Source organism: Henckelia pumila, chromosome 2 (genome assembly GCF_033568475.1).
Source record: "Henckelia pumila isolate YLH828 chromosome 2, ASM3356847v2, whole genome shotgun sequence".
In the NCBI taxonomy this organism is placed as follows: domain Eukaryota; kingdom Viridiplantae; phylum Streptophyta; class Magnoliopsida; order Lamiales; family Gesneriaceae; genus Henckelia; species Henckelia pumila.
In genome coordinates, this window is record NC_133121.1 from 4,098,118 (window position 1) to 4,115,688 (window position 17,571).

The following is a 17,571-nucleotide window of genomic DNA, read 5'->3' on the forward strand; positions in this document are numbered from 1 at the left end:
CATACAATTAAATTGAAATCTGAAAATTGCATAGTATATGAAGCTAGACAAAGAAATAAGTTCTGAAACAAAAGATAAGACACTGCACAAAGTAGGTAGATGCTTCTCAATGAAAAATGCAAATAATGCAGAAAGTAGTTAAATGGAGGTACATACCAAATTTATTTAAAGTCCATATCAGATAATAATTTTTCCACCAAAACAACAACAAACACAAGAAAAGTTAACAAACACACAACTAGAGAACTACTAGACGGATATATAAAATCTTGCTGCTCCTGATCCATCCTTATCTATGCAAAATCAGCTTCTTAATATCAAGTGACAATCCCTTCCCTTAAATATTAATGTTGAAATATCACCGCAACAAAATACAGACATTAGATGTCCGGTCAACCATCAAATTCAGTCATAACTCACAATACAGAGATCTGCCCCTGTTCCAGCAGCTTTAGGTAATATTTTCCAGCAGCTACTTCATATCATTTAACAAAAGTCCATTTACAAAGAAAGAGAATTCTACCACAAATGTAGTAAATTATTATCACACATCAAATCCTATATAAAAAAATGCACAAAACTGAATATGCATGATTCAATAAAAAAAAATGACGAGCAACAAGGATAATTAAAGAGATTATGCTTTAAAAACATAGATTTACATTAATACAAAACATCAACAATTTTTATGATTTAGTTAATTAAAATATTTTCAAAAGCTTATAGGTTGACTGCACAAAATGCGCAGAGCAGAGAGTTGAAGTACCAACTATCCATATTCAAGATTTACAAACTTTAACAATGAAAAAAATGAGAAAAGCATGCTACAGACCTACGATTCATAATACAACATATCAATTAGTTAAAAAAAATTTGCATAGCAAAAAATGCCATGATACCTGTACGATATTTTTTTCCATGCGCACATATTCTGATCACAAATACCAACATGCCCATCATCATCACCATCTAAGACTTATTCTCAAATATTTGGGTTGAATACATCAAATGTGTAGAAGACCATCAAGTTGTAGTTTATACATCAGAAATTCTAGCAGTAGCAAGAATCCAAAAAAAAAAAAAACAAGACAATTCTTCTAGTTCTTTTATAAAAAATAAATGCTTACTTGAAAGGTAGGTGACAGTGTCTTCTTTATAAATAATTCCCATTGATTTTGGTCCATATATTCAGGCTTCAAAATACTGAGATCTCTTGAAGCCCCTCGACCTGCATCAACCTCTCGTACAAGTATTTGAAGCTTAGACTTTCTATCACGCAACAATTTGGCTAACTTTTGAAATACTACTTTTTTTTTCCCAATCCTCAACTTTAAAATGCATCTGTACATAAAAAAAAAGTAAAGAAAATATGTCTAGATTTGCTTATAGAATTAAAAGTGAAAAATTCATTTATTGAAGATATTACCTGAAGACAACTCCACATCTTTTCCTTCACTTCTTCTTCTATATTATTCCATCCATCTAATGTGTAAGGCACAAATTCTTTTATCATGCAACCTAGAAAAGAAGCGTACTTAACTGAATTATCTCCAACCGGTTGTCCGAACTCATTACGCTCTAGCTCTTTGCATTTCTGTTGGCCAATACCCACTTTCAACTTTGATGGACCTCGTCCCTTTTTCTTTATTGTTTCCTCAACTGGTTCTTTACCATTTAAATCATGTGATAAATTAGGCGGAGTGTCCGAGTTCCTTTTTGATAAACTATCAGCTATATTTTCCTGTAAAATAGCAAAAGAAGATGTTGAAATATGCAAGTTTAATTTATTAAAATAAACAAAGATTTAAAATAAAATACAATGTCACCTGAATTTGATCTACAGATGCTTTGTTGCGTTTTTTCCCAATTTTGCTCATCTTTTGAATGCTATGTAAAGACCTGATCAAACATGTAATATGACAAGAATCATCACTGAAAATAAAACATGCAAAAAAATATATTGCAAAAAACAAACTTGAGAAGAACATTTATCAATCCAAATAATTAAATAAAATTTCTAAAACTAAAAATCCCAATCATGTCTCAGTCTCATCAATTCCCTCACACTCATTCCTTGAGTAAGGTTCTTTCTCAGTAATGTTAATCTCAAGTTGAGACACATCAAGAGGTGTTGATGACGTATATGCATCCTCTTCCAACACATCCATGTTAGTACCTTGAGGCGGTGCTTTTAACAACACATACCAATTTGATTCATCATTGTCCCTAGAATAGAATACTTGCTTTGCTTGTGATGCTAGAATGAAAGGTTCAATTTCAAAAGTTCTTATTCCTTGGTGTAAGTTGACCAGTGTAAAACCATCCTCCATTTTTATACCAGTGCTGGGATTGGCCCAATCACACCTAAAAATAGGCACTTGAAAAGAATAGTAGTCCAGTAAAATAATATCTCTTATAACCCCATAGTAGGATAGTCTTCCTACTGTGTGCGAAGAATCATTACCACCAGATTGACAAATAGTGTCGGCTACAATTGAAACACCACTGTCTTGTGTCGATCTTTCAATATCAATTGTGTGGAACTGATGTCCATTTATAATATAACCTGTATAAAATGTAACATGCTTTCTTGGACCATTGGCTAGCCATTGAATTCGGCCTGAGGAGTTACCACAAACATGTTTTGATAACCAGTGAGCAAATGTTTCCATATGCTGCTTTTGTAACAAAGTTTCATTGTTTACAAGACGATGATCTATTTGTTTAAGCTCCTCAATGTGCATCCTATTTAATTTAAATATTTTAAAAGGAGATGTTAGAATATACAAATTATGTAATATATCAAGTGTAATAGAGTATGAAATTAACTATACTCACTGTAAGTAAGATTCAACTTCTGCAGTATTAAACAACACATATCGATGTGCAGCTTGCAACACATTGTCTTCTAAAATCTTTTCTTTTCCCTGAGAAATTGGGCGACCTTCGACTAATCCATTTTCCAAATCCTCATTCCGATTAGAACGGACACCAATACTAGCAGCTTTTTTTATATAAGCACTACAAAAGCGCATTCGTTCATCTGCGAGGTAACACTCAGCTATGCAACCCTCTGGCCTTGCTCGGTTCTTCACATACCCTTTAAGTGTTTTCATAAATCTAAATCACAAAAAAATTACCATTAAACAAGTACTGATAGAAAAATCTAATTCGTTTCATAATATAAAGTTTGTCAAAAAGATAAATTAATATTTATTTTTATTACCTTTCAAATGGATACATCCAACGGAAGTGAACTGGCCCACACAAGCGAGCCTCTCTTGCTAAATGAATTGTCAAATGAACCGATATGGTAAAGAAAGCTGGTGGAAAGTACCTTTCCAACATGCATAGAGTTTCAGCAATACTCTCCTCGAGTTGCTCTAAACGGTTCCTGTTTAACACTCTTTGACATAATTCATTGTAAAATGCACTCAGCATAAGTAGAGCATTACGTGGACCTTTTGGTAAAAGATTTCTTAATGCTACAGATAGCAATTGTTTCATTAGAACATGACAATCATGATATTTCAGCCCAATAAGCTTATGGTCTGCTAAAAAAACACAATTACCAATATTTGAACTATATCCATCTGGTAACTTTATTTTCTTCAACCTCGAGCAAAATACATCCATCTCTTTTTTTGACAATGTGTACGGTGCAGCAGGCAAGTGATATGTATTTTCTCCTTTTTCTTGAAGATGTAATTCTTTTCTAATTTTCAAGTTCATCCAGTCTTTGCGAGCATTAATACCATCTTTTGATTTTTTCTTCACGTTTAACAATGTTCCTATGATATTCTCGCAGACGTTCTTTTCAACATGCATGACATCTAAGTTATGACGTAGCATCAGCCCCTGCAAGTAACCATAAACACATTTCATCCTCTTAGTTCAAGATTAATAACAATTCATGAAAAGAAATAACATATTTATAAATGTAATATAATGAAGATGGTGCAAAATAACTTACACTCCAATATGGCAAATCGAAAAAGATTGATTTTTTCTTCCATATTTGAACTGGTTTCTGTACCTTCTCTGAGCTATCTAGCTTCTTCCTTTTCCTTGTATCATTAATTGTCTTTCTTTTCTGCTTTTTCCCCCAATCATTTTCAATGTCTTTTACTGCCGTCAGAATTTCCAACCCATTCAAAAGTTTAGGTTTTCCTTTTCTCTCTTTTTTTCCGTTAAACCACTTTTTTTTATGACGAAATGGATTACCATGAGCAAGATATCTCCTATGACCCATATATGCAAACTTTTTACTGTACTTAAGCCACATAGAGCATACATCTTCACCACATATTGGGCAAGCAAATCTGCCTTTTGTGGTACATCCTGATAGATTTCCATAAGCTGGAAAATCATTGATTGTCCACATCAAAATAGCCTTCAAGTTGAACATTGACTTGCTAAATGCATCATATGCCTCCACACCCGTGTCCCACAACTTCTTCAAATCTTCCACAAGGGGCTCTAGGTATACATCTATATCATTTCCTGGTTGCTTTGGGCCAGGAATCAGTAATGTCAACATAAGATTTTCCTTCGCCATGCACGCCAATGGAGGAAGGTTGTAATTTACTAAATAACCGGCCAACAACTATATCTAGAACTAAGGTCACCAAAAGGATTGAATTCATCTGTCGCAAGACCAAGCCGAAGATTTCTAGGATCCGATGCAAAATCTGGCCACTTATGATTTATTTTATCCCAAGCTACTGAATTAACTGGATGTCGCATCATATGATCTTGACTTTTGTGGTCAGCGTGCCAAATCAAGTCCTCAGCCATTTCTTTTAATTTAAACATTCTTTTCAATCTTGGTATCACTGGAAAATATCGTAGCACTTTTTCAGGAACTCCTTTATGAATTTTGGCGGTGACTTTGTCCGCCTTCCATCTAGAGGAACCACACTTTGGACATGAGTCCAAATCTTTAAGCTCATTTCTGAATAAACAACAATCGTTTGGAAAAGCATGAATTTTCTCATATCCTAGATCAAATGGTTTTAAAAACTTTCTTGTTGAGTAAACAGAGTCTGGAAGCGTGTGTTTCTCTGGAAGCATGTCACCTAAGATCTTAAGGAGCTCATTGAAACTCTGGTCAGTATGGCCATTAGTAGACTTGTAATTTTATAGTGAGACAATTGCTGACAACTTTGTATAAGTTGTACAACCAGGGAAAAGAGGAGTTTCTGCATCTTCTAATAAATCATGAAACTCATAATCTCCTGCCTCAGCCATAGTGTGTCCAACATCTTCATTCGGCACGAAGGAATCTCTGAATAAGTTATATGCATCTCTAGTTTTATCTTCTTCTACTTGAACTCCATTTGAACTACCTTCACCTTGAAGTTGTGAGTTATATATTTCACCATGAAAGACCCATGTAGTGTAAGAAGGATCGATCCCCTTAATGATTAAATGATCATACACTTGGTCAAATTTCATATACTTCTTATTTTTACATTTCTTGCAAGAACATAAGATAACTTCACGTGTTTTGGCATAGATCCTAGCTTGTGCAATAAATTTTTTAACTCCTTCTTCATAAACATAGATCCTAGCTTGTGCAATAAATTTTTTAAATCCTTCTTCATACTCTGGTACAAGCCTTGAAGGTAGATTCATCCATTCCTTATCCATTTCGTAATGACCCAAACCCGGAGATGATGACTAAATATGGAAAACTAAATAATAAATAATCAAATAAAGATTTGAAAACAATTCAAATTACCTAACTCTCACTGTGTAAAGTTTTGAATCAATACACTAAAATATTATTATTTATAAAAAATTTGAAAGATTTCACCATATTATATGGTTAAGAAATTTGACTATTGAGTGGTTCGGTTCAAAGTTTTACTTGTTAAAAAAGTGTAGGGAAGTAAAAAATTAAAGGCAACAATTTTTTAGGAAAATAGTTTCATAACTCTAAAAGTTTTTCATAAAATAATCTATTTGAGTCTCATGAGCAACATAGAATGCAGAGTGTTTACCAATGAATTCGGCTTAAATATAAGCAATTATATTATTTAAATCTCTCCATAAATTTTCACTTAAAAATTATTTGAACAATATCAAATAACTATACAAAAAGCAAGCAAAAAGTATAGTAAAAAAAATAGGGGAAGAAACACTTAAGTGACACAATGATTTATCTCTTTATATATATATATAAAAAAAAACAAAACACACGACTACTGAATGAATAATGACCAGATTTAGCAAGAGCCTTAGATTTACAAAGCAGGACTGAACATCGCATTTGCAACTAAATGTTTAAGGCAAAAAAAATCAGGAAAGAACACGGCACTATAAAATTAAAACTGAATATACTAAATCATGCATTTACTCACGAAAAAAGCTAGCATGTATTCACACAAGTGACATGTACACTCAAAACTATGCAATAGCACTTATTTATCACCAAGGAACATTTCGAATAGAAGGTCCTCACCTGATATGTTGTAAAATCCCTAGGAATCCTCAAGCCCCTGCACCCAATAAATTATCAAATTAATATATATATATATATATATATATATATATTAATGTATAAATAATATTCCTCATCTGTATATAATATAATGTCATACTTTTGAAAAAGATCGGGTCAATGTTGTGAGCGTTGACTTCGGACCTTAGCTGGTTGAATAAGGAAACAAATTGCAAATTAAATTTTTTTTTCCTTCAACATCTTAATTAATTACGAATGTTTTGAGTTTTTAATCACGGTTACTTCATCATAGAACTTTCCATGAGAAGAAACACACTCTGATGTTTATCCAATCATCTATATGTAAGCTAATGAATCTTGCAATTAAAGTCACACTAAAAGCAGAAGCTAGCAGAGAAAGTCAGAAATTTTGATTATTTTACCATCCATCATACAGACCAATACCGGACATCTTTTTCAAATTGCCAATTACAGTAAACATTTACTCAACTAGAAAAAAAATCTAGATTGGATACATATGAAGTATTCAGCAAGGAGACACATGCGATTAATCATATCTAAGTGTTAAAAGGATAACAAAAGCTGCCGCACAGATTTGATCTACCCCAAAGCATAGATTTCTGTTTCATGGTAAGTTCACAACAAATGAATATTCATAATCGCCCTCATACTCTGGGATAGAAAATTAAAAACCACAGGTTTATAAAGACGAATTTTTCCAAATAGATAAAACTGAAGTTTGCATTTGTAACACTATGTAATAGATTAAAAAACTCCCTAGGATTATGGCAAAGCACAACTTGAATGCTGCAATGGTAAACTAACAATTTTTTGAAACTGTTTAGACCAAAACTTCTTTAGATAGCTAATACAAAATATCTTTGGCATACATCATGTCATGCCCAATATCAATGTTTTAAAGATAAACTTCTTCATATGTAGAGTTAGACATAACTAAACCATTTTCTGTTTTTGGATGGCCAACAAGACAGAAATGCTGCTTTTGTCAGCAATGAAACAACAGTCACATTGTGCAGGATAGATGACCATCATATGGATTTTCATAAGATTCTAAATCATACTTCATGTACAGAAAGCTGAAGTTTGTGTCGAGTAACACGTCATTCTCAAAGCTGGACACAACACTTCTAGCTTTGAATCATTTAAAAAATTGTGTGAATCTCGTAGTAATTAATGAATTAAATACTTTTTCCAGTATGAGTTAAACAATTAGAAACAGATTAATTGGCATGCACCATAAACTTACAAGTCTCACACGGTCAAATTAAAACCAAAAAATTGAATATAACATAAAAGTAATATTCTTATACCAGTATCTCATCGATCCATGAACACTACGCATGAACAACATATATCACTATGAACCAGTGAATCTATCACATATCCGACTATCACAAACTGAAATCTACACCAAAACTTGAACACTAGTGATAAAACTCATTGACGGTTATCGAAGGAGACCACAACATACTACAACCAATCAACAGGAACTCACACCCGATTTGACAACCGATTTGCAAAAAAAGAGAAAAAAAAAACTCACAAACGATTGAAAGGGGCAAAGGCAAAACTCACAGTGACAGAGGAGCGATCACTTACGGCGGCAAATTTGGGCATTCAGCGGATTCTTGGACTTGGGGTTCTTCTTCTATCGCGACTTCAGATTTAGGCAAAGACGGACTGAGGCGCAAGAGAATTTTGATTCTGGGACAGATCGAGTGAGGCGCAAAGTGGTGATATTGTTTAGAGGGAAAGAAAATAATTAGAAGAGGGAATCCGATAAAATAAGGCGCCGAGTTATGAATAGAGTGAATGAAATTTGGGTAGGTTTTAATAGCTTGCTTTTTCACGCTGTAGACAATAATCTAAATCTAACGAGATTTGGGTAGATTTTTAAAAGCTTGTTTTTTTACGCTGCAGAAAATAATCTAAATCTATTGGCAGCGTGCAATTAATGTAAGCTGCTCTATATCTTAACTTAAAATTATTGGCAGCGTGTAATTAATATAAGCTGTCGTATGTATACAATTTAATAACATCAACAGCACACTTTTATGAGTATGCTACAAATAATAATATTAACAGCGTGTTTTTATTCTGCGCTGTTAATGCAACGCTGCGAAAAGTCAAATTTCTTGTAGTGATATATAGTTCTAAATCGAAAAACCAATATGTTTGAACTTATCAGTTTAGTTCAATATTTTGGTACTTAAAATTATTTAAATTCTTGTTTATGAATGCATGTTTAATGGAGAAGTTGGAAATACGAAGTGAGTTTAATAAAATAATGATAGCAAGATAAAGTAATAATATTTTTTTAGAAAATAATTAATTAATGATAATACATTTAAAATAAAAAATAAAAATTAATAAAACAAAAAATGTTTGCTAAATATTTATAATTGGATGTAATAAAAATTGTATATTATGGGTTGAATAAATTTAAAAATTATATTCTAAAGGGGTCAAATATGTATTTTTAATATTTCACAGGGGTATTTGGTGCAAAAAAAATATCAAAATATTTGTTCAGTCGCATGAGGGGCGCGTGCGCAACAATCACTTATCTGAAGGGGCGAGTGTGCTAATTTTATAAAAGGTCAGGGTTGAAGATGTGAGACCCCTGTCCCACATGAAAAAATGAAAGGTTTAAAATGAGTTTAAAATGGGCTACAATGGACTTCTATAGCAACTTGGGTTAATCATTTTCGTAAAGCGATGACGAATACGAAGTTGTTGCTATAGGGGCCCATTGTGTAGTCGCGCTTGCGCGGGCCTGGGCTCGGGGCGTGACAGAATGGTATAAGAGCCGGTCACCAGCCGGCAGACCCTGGAAAATAATTGCTATGCGGGACAAAGTGCTACATGCGTGGGAGCCACCTCTTGAACCTGCGGGGCAAAGTGCTACATGACGGGAGCCACTTCTTGAACCCGTAGGAGCCACCTCTAGATTTTCGGTGCTGGTGGATCGAGAGGTCAAGTCGCGACGAGGATGTCGCGTTCTGAAGGAGGGGTGATTGTGAGACCCCTGTCCCACATGAAAAAAAAATGAAAGGTTTAAAATGAGTTTAAAATGGGCAACAATGGACTTCTATAGCAACTTGGGTTAATCATTTTCGTAAAGCGAGAACGAATACGAAGTAGTTGCTATAAGGGCCCATTGTGTAGTCGCACTTGCGCGGGCCTGGGCCCGGGGCGTGACAGAAGATGACTATTAAAATTTCATATGGGAGAAGTGTGCATTTTCAATATTTCACAAGGGTGTTTGATGCAAATAACCCATAAAATATATAAGGATAATACGGAGAAGTAAAATATCAAAATAAGATATTTTCTTAAAAAAAGTAGAGGTTGTCCTACTTTTTTAAAAACAGCTTATAAGTCGTCAAACAACTTATTTTGACAGTTTATAATTAAGTTGTTTGACAAAATATTTATCGAGCAAATTTAAAGAGCTTATAAGCTTTTAAACAAGTAATAAGATGTTGTCAAACTTATAACCAAACACTCAATAATTATATAAATTAGAATATGTGCACCAAAGTATAGTATGACTGTATGATGACGACGTAATCGCGCAATAGCTTGTCCGACTTGGTAAAAATTTATTGTTTGGTGGTCACAGGATAATGCTAAAAATCTCAGCCACTACCAACCCTTTTTTTTTTGCCTAATGTAGGAATAAATTTGAGTTTTTAATAACAAGTAGCAATAAAGTTTACTTACTCTAATTAATAAATAAACTTGAAGGAATTAATGCGCTGGTAGCTAGATAAATCAAGAATTTTAAAAATGTAAAATGCCGCAAGTACTAAAAGTAAGTGAAATATATTTTGAAGTTAACACGATTTATAATATTCTGATGATCAGATTTTTGTGAGAAGGTATCATGTTAATATCATAATATGTGCGAATAGTTAGATAAATAATTTATTTTTAGATGTAAAACGACGTAAGTAAAAATAATTGAAATATATTTTAAAATTAAATGAGATCATGATATTATAAGTTGATATAAATCGTCTCCCTGATATACATGTTGACAAATCTTCAGTGAAAATTAAGAATACCTCTCTAAGGAAATGGAGGTTGCACATAAACAGTTTGAGGTGTTGTCCAAAGGTGTTGACAATACCTTTAGTAATTTGCAGCGGAATATAATTAAAACGTGAATAAATTAAACAAGCAACCAAATAAATAGACTCAGATAAATAAGCAAGAGTATAAAATACTCTTGCAGCGCCTCAGGGCAAAACTTCACTATAAATAATTCAAAGAGTTTTACAAACCCTAAAACTAGTGATTATTGTAAAATTCAATTTCTCAAAACATATGAGAAAATAAAGAGTAAAAATTCTCCTAAAAATTCTATATGAAATAGAATAAAGAAAACGAAGTAAAAAGAAAAATCTTGATGCCAAAAGGAGTTGATCCTGATTGCCGAAATTCGAGAACCACAAAAGGTCTTTCGATCAGCACTTTTTTAAGTGTAATCTTCAAGTGTTCTCGAAAAGCTCGGCAATACAAAATCTCCAATCTTCTTATGTAATTCAGAGCTCTTGATTTCTCATGAATGCATCTTTGAATTTTCTACGTGAAACTCTCTCTTATGCAGTATATGTGTTTCTCTGCTCTCGCTCTCTCTATTGGTCTATCCCTTCGTTTTGCACGCCCCACTCTAATATATAGGCAAGACTCCTTCTTGTCTTAGTTTTCTTGTAGGCGTGAAATTCATTTGATTTGATCATATCAAATCTACACAAATAAAGAAAGATATATATTAGATATGATATGATAAATATTATAATAAGCTTATCAATATCTCAAATCAATTTATTCACGGAAATAAATCACTTAAATAAAGGTTACTTCATGTTCAAGAAAAACAACAAATATTAAATAAAATCTTTTTAGAATTGAGATTTTAAGGAATAAAATATTCATTTCAACCTCTTTATGAATCGGTCAGATATCTATCTAAAAAAATTTTAGATGGGGCAATCTCATATTAGTTTTTTTTCTAATATTATCAAAAAATTATATATATATGAATTCTTAAAATAAATCAATCTATCTAATTTCCAAAAGATCAAAAAAATATGGAGTAGTGGGCTTATTTCCCTTTAGTAGTTGTTTTCAAATTCAAGTTAATATAAATCGAATTTAATATATAATTTTTTATTCCTTTTTTTTCTGAACAATTTGGACTATGGAAAATATTTTTCAGTTTAAAATTACTCTTGCACATAAAATTTATCATTTTTTTCTTGAGTTCAAACATACTTTTGACTTTGTATTTTTTTTATTTTATATTGAAAAAACTGCAAATTTGGTCCTGTATGTTTGTCACTTTGCGATTTTGATCCTCTATGTTTTCATGTTTCGATCTTTGGCAATTTTGGTCCTTTTTACTCGAAAATGCTTACGTGACACTGTACACGTCAGCTCCACATCAGCACTGAATTGGTGCCACGTCAGAGCCACGTCGGAAAAATGACTAAAATTGCCAAAAAAATAAATATAGCGGACTAAAATTGACATCTGAAAATTTAAAGGACTGAAATCGCAAAGTGCCAAATATACAGGACCAAAAAAGCAATTTTCTATTTTTTTTATTTTGACTCTGATTTTTTATTGCTTTTACAAAATATATGAAAAGCGGTATAGTGAAATAAGTAACATATAATATACTTTGTTTGATCCCAAACCAACCCCTCTGAAAGAGCCAAATAAAGATGACGACAGAAATGGACGAAAGTCCAAATGCAAATGTATATTAATGTCAACAAATTCCATAAATGCTCGTGGATTCTTGGCACTACTAATATAATTTATATATCTTAGACCACTAATATTATATAATTTTGGTCAATATGTATAATTATACTTAGGCAAAGTACATATTTAATTATAAAAAAAATATTTTTTTAAATTCTTAATTCAAGGTGCATGTGTGAATTAATCTGTACAATTACGAGAAATAAATATTTGGTGAGTACGTATTTGAGAGACAAAACGTCTTTTTCAATGCTCCGTATGTAACATGGGAATCAATATTTAAGGTATAAAGTGCTTTGGAATGTAATGTACGTACCTGCCTTTTGTTGGTAATTGTTCCCACAGATTCACAATTTCCCTTCTAAAAACTCTTCAGCTGCCTCAGTACGTATTTCCAATTTACATTCGCCATTTTTTTGAATGCATGCGTGCGTGTCCACCAAAAACACTATATATATCTTACATTACCGATATTATATATATGATCTATATTAATATAACACAATATATATTCATCTGCGCCAAAATTTTCTTCTGTCTTCGATATTCGCAGGTAATTCTTACAGATTTATACAAGAAAAAGTTACATTTTTCACCATCACTGTTTTGTGATTTAGGACTAATTTTCATCGGCATGCAGGTATATATATATATATTTGTGTAGATATTATTTTTCTTGGGTGAATATGGGGAGCTGGAGATGGAGATGGAAGATACAATGGAGCTTGATGCTTCTGCAGTTTCTGTCTCCCACTGATTGTGGGAGAACACTGTTGAGTTTGCCTTTTCTTTTTCTTTTTTAATTATTATTATTATTATTATATTTCACGCAAATTAAAGGTATTAAAGCACATTTATATTATATTAAAGAGTGTATGACTGTGTGTGTTATTACTATTTACTATTAACCAATATTCATGTTTTTGGGACATATTCTGAGATTATGGTTACTGAATATATTAGTTTTCTTTTTTTTTTTTTGCCATCAAGCGTTTGTCCACTATTAACTGAGCCGTTGGGACTGCGGTTGATCTTAGTGCATGTAAAATTGAAATATATATATGGGACAAATTATGAATCCGATGATTGACTTTTTATTTCATTATTATATTATGTGTTTAAGAATTATTTCAATTCGATTTCAAACTCGTGATCATATCCCAACCCTCGAACCTTAAGATATGAGTCGTTTTCCGCGATTGCATTTTTATTTTGATCAACTTAGACTCAAGATTTTAATTTGTTCCCATATATACCCTAAAATCACGCACCCGTGATCACGTATTCATGTCCAAACAACTTTTGATCAAAGAATTAAGTTTCCAACACCTGTAAGAATAATTTATTATTTTGTACTTTACCACATTTTATATATGTTCTTACGCGTCGCTGCATTAGCTACCACTTTTCCTTCCCTATGCATGCTATTTTCAGCACTGATGATAATATATATATATCCACTTATTATGTTTTAATTTATTTGCTAGGCAATTTCATTGTGAATTTAATCTTACATTAATTTTGTTGTACTGAAGATTTCAAAAGAAAATGGATGATGAGATGTACTTCCCACCAGTTCAGTTGCATGTACTGGATGATCACGTACGCTGGATTACAACACTATACTTGTTCATTTCATTTTCCTCTCATCACACACTTATACATACATACATACATATATATATGTTGTAATAAACACTATATATATAAAAATTTTCGAATTTTTCGTCGATCATTTTGTGACATATATAGTAAATCTTTAACAGGCAGTTGTAAACAATGCCCTTTTAAGTGTCACGCTGTCTATTCCCGGAGGTTCGATAACCAAAATTCAATATAATGGGATTGAGAATTTACTAGAAACGGAGAATGAAGAAAATGATAGAGGGTATGCCTTTATTCCAGTAATTGTTTATACGTGTTAATTAATTTTCATATTATTTTTCATTCGATTATATAATCTATCAAGTCTAACACCATTTACTAATATAGGTACTGGGATATAAATTGGAACCATCCCGGTCATCCTAAAGACATTTATGATAGGTAACTAGTTTAACTTCCCGTTCTTGATTTATATATATTTATTTTGGGTTGTTTTTCGTGTTTTCGAATGTACAACTGATTGAGCTAGGAGTGGATGGATTTAGAATGGAGGGGACTAGTCTTGATGTTATAATGGAAGATGAGAATCAAGTAGAGCTTTCATTCAAGAAGACATGGAATTCTTCGCGGTCTGAGGATCTGCGTCTTAACATTGATAAAAGGTGCATCGTAAGTCCAGAGCGTCGTGCATTTCTATTTTCTGATCATCTTATTCGATTTTCTTGTTGCTAACATCTATTTCAATCATGTATAGATTTGTAATGCTGCGTGGTTGTGTTGGATTTTACGCGTATGGAGTTTTCGAACGTCTAGAAGGATGGCCTGCTATGAGCATCTCCCAAGGAAGAACAGTTTTTAAGCTACAAGACAAATTGTAAAAGCATTCTTACTTTAACATGTACAAATTGTTTAGTATATTGTACATATGAAGGATTGCAATAAGATTCAAAAGCATGTTTTTTGTTATATATATATATATGATTTATGTACAGGTTTCAGTATATGGCAGTATCTGATGAAAGGCAAAGAATCATGCCAACATCGAAAGACCGTGAGAAAGGTCAGGTTCTCGCCTATCCGGAAGCTGTTCTTCTAACTGATCCAGCCAATGTTTTCCTTAGAGGAGAGGTATTTATTAAGGGGGAACAAATTTTTTCCATTTCTGTAATCTAAGTTGAAAATTATTATATGCAAAATGTGTTGACGAAAAATGAAACATGAAACCATTTGGAATTAGTATCTTCCAAATGGTTCCAATTGTATGAAATGTTCATTTTTCCTCTGATATAAATAGGTCGATGACAAGTATCAGTATTCGAGTGACAACATGGATGGTCGAGTCCACGGTTGGATTTGTTCGGATCCTCCAACGGGGTTTTGGATAATCACTCCAAGTAATGAATTCAAAACAGGTGGTCCTGTGAAGCAAGATCTAACTTCTCACGCGGGTCCAATCTCCCTATCAGTAAGTATATACTTCACAGATCTATTAGGCCTACTCCACTAGTAGAAAGCAATATTCTTGTATAGCTAGGTACTTTCTGATATACACATTTCGATCATTTGCGTGCAGATGTTCTTTAGCACGCACTATGCCGGGCTGCCTTTGATCTTGAGATTTCCTGATGGTGAACCATGGAAAAAAGTTCTTGGTCCCGTGTTCATCTACTTGAATTCAGTATTAGCTGATGAAGATCCACTTTTTCTGTGGACAGATGCCAAAGAACAGGTATTGGTTATGATTTTTAGTAATGATCTTTAGTTTCTAGCTAGGGTAAAGTTGTATAAGTTATTTCAGTGAATTCTGATCATAATGAAGATACTTTATTAGATGCTCATAGAAACAGAAAATTGGCCATATGATTTCCCGGTTTCGGAAGATTTCCCGTTTGCTGATCAACGGGGCACAGTGAGTGGTAGATTGCTGGTTTTTGACAGGTATTTCTCTAGGCTAAACTAGTTTATGCTCTTAGTATTCAAGAAACATGTAAAATTGAGTCTCCAATCTTTGCATATACATGTGCTATGAAGTAAAGTTTAGCTGAAATTTCGAAGCAAGTTCCCAATTGGCGCACGAAATTTAAACATGGGTTGCATCACTTGTTTCTGTGGTAGCAGTTACATCAGTACTGAAAGGCTAATAACCGCGAATTCTGCGTTTGTTGGATTGGCTCTGCCTGGAGATACAGGATCATGGCAAAGAGAAAACAAGGTTAACCAGTGATTCTTGCATGCTGTTTTTTATTTATTTTTTAAAATGATTTACAAAAGGATCCATGAATTCATAGTTGTTGAACTAATCTTTGACAGGGCTACCAATTCTGGACTCAGGCTGATGTTTCAGGGTATTTTCTAATTACCGGCATTCGAGCTGGGAACTACAGTCTCTACGCCTGGGTTCCCGGATTCATTGGCGATTACATATGTAACATCAGCATCAACATATTACCAGGTTTTGAAATACTTTTATGTAGAAAAAGCTATATATATTTTTACTAGCTACTATATGGTTAACTTTCCATGGTTCATGCATGAACTTAGGAAGCGAAATCAAGCTGCGGGATCTTGTATTCCACCCTCCAAGAAATGGTCCTACGCAGTGGGAGATTGGGATTCCTGATCGTACGGCTGCCGAATTCTTCGTGCCTGATCCAAATCCAATACTTATGAACCAGCTATACACTAACAATGCAGAAAAGTATGCATGCATGAGTTAAACTGTGTCATTCTGATGAAATTTTCGTCGCGCAAGTAATAACGAGTTGTGATCCTTATTGGGAACATCACAAAACAGGTTCAGGCAGTATGGTTTATGGGATCGGTACACAGATTTGTACCCGAATGAAGATTTAGTTTTTACAGTTGGCTTGAATGCCTATCAAACAGATTGGTACTTTGCTCATGTGAACAGGTACTTGTTTTAATTCTATGCTTATATAATATTGTTTCCCTTTTCTTTTTTTGAGCCAGAAATAATTTCATTCAAAAGTTCCTCAAGTCCATTTTTACAACAGATGAAATACACAAAGGTATTGCATCCTCAAAAGCCAAGTTGTTCCCAGATAATAAACACAATCGAGCTAGAAAGTCTGTCACTCTGTTTCCCTTTTCTTGTACTGGTAGTAATGTGTTGCAGTACAGGAAACTAGGAAATGGAACATATGTGCCATCGACATGGAAAATTTTGTTTGATCTCACCATGTTGGATGTGTCTGGAAATTACACGCTTCAACTGGCATTGGCGTCGGCCAACGACGCAGAATTACAGGTTAGAGTGAACTCTGATTGAGTAAGTCAATTGATCATGCTGGATTCACATCTAATATTTGATTTTTGACAAATACAAATCACCATATTTCTAGTTTTATTATTATCTGATAATTAACCAAAATTAAAATATGTCCTTTGGGTGATCTTGATTCATAATTAGCATGCTCATGTGAACTTCACTTGAACTTTAGGTTCGGATCAACGATGAAACAACAAGAATTCCTTATTTTACGACGGGTTTGATAGGCAAGGACAATGCAATTGCAAGACATGGAATCCATGGATTATATTGGCTATACAGTGTTAGTATACCAGGTTGTCTACTTGTGAGCACAAGTAACACAATCTTTTTGACTCAAACGAGAGCCTTGATCCCATGGAGAGGAATTATGTACGATTATATTCGTCTCGAAGGTCCTGTTGGAACGTGA

At 33.3% G+C, this 17,571-nt stretch overlaps 1 protein-coding gene across 1 annotated transcript; it reads left to right on the top strand.

Annotated features, from left to right (window-relative positions):
• Positions 1-13,783: 13,783 nt before the first annotated feature.
• On the top strand, positions 13,784-17,571 carry LOC140884374 (uncharacterized). Its single transcript, XM_073291114.1, has 15 exons — positions 13,784-13,867; positions 14,032-14,153; positions 14,258-14,311; positions 14,416-14,532; positions 14,625-14,744; positions 14,863-14,998; positions 15,165-15,335; positions 15,444-15,599; positions 15,702-15,808; positions 15,989-16,082; positions 16,181-16,322; positions 16,412-16,568; positions 16,665-16,781; positions 17,012-17,138; positions 17,332-17,571. Exons 1-15 carry the CDS (start codon positions 13,814-13,816, stop codon positions 17,569-17,571), a joined length of 1,914 nt encoding a protein of 637 aa, XP_073147215.1. The 5' UTR covers positions 13,784-13,813.

What these genes read in the sequence shown, in the direction of transcription:
- LOC140884374 (XM_073291114.1), top strand. Translation starts at nt 13,814, where the DNA reads ATGGATGATGAGATGTACTTCCCACCAGTTCAGTTGCATGTACTGGAT. An exon ending in ATGTTTTCCTTAGAGGAGAG is followed by an intron (nt 14,999 to 15,164) that starts GTATTTATTAAG and finishes TGATATAAATAG; the next exon opens with GTCGATGACAAGTATCAGTA. An exon ending in CATGGCAAAGAGAAAACAAG is followed by an intron (nt 16,083 to 16,180) that starts GTTAACCAGTGA and finishes AATCTTTGACAG; the next exon opens with GGCTACCAATTCTGGACTCA.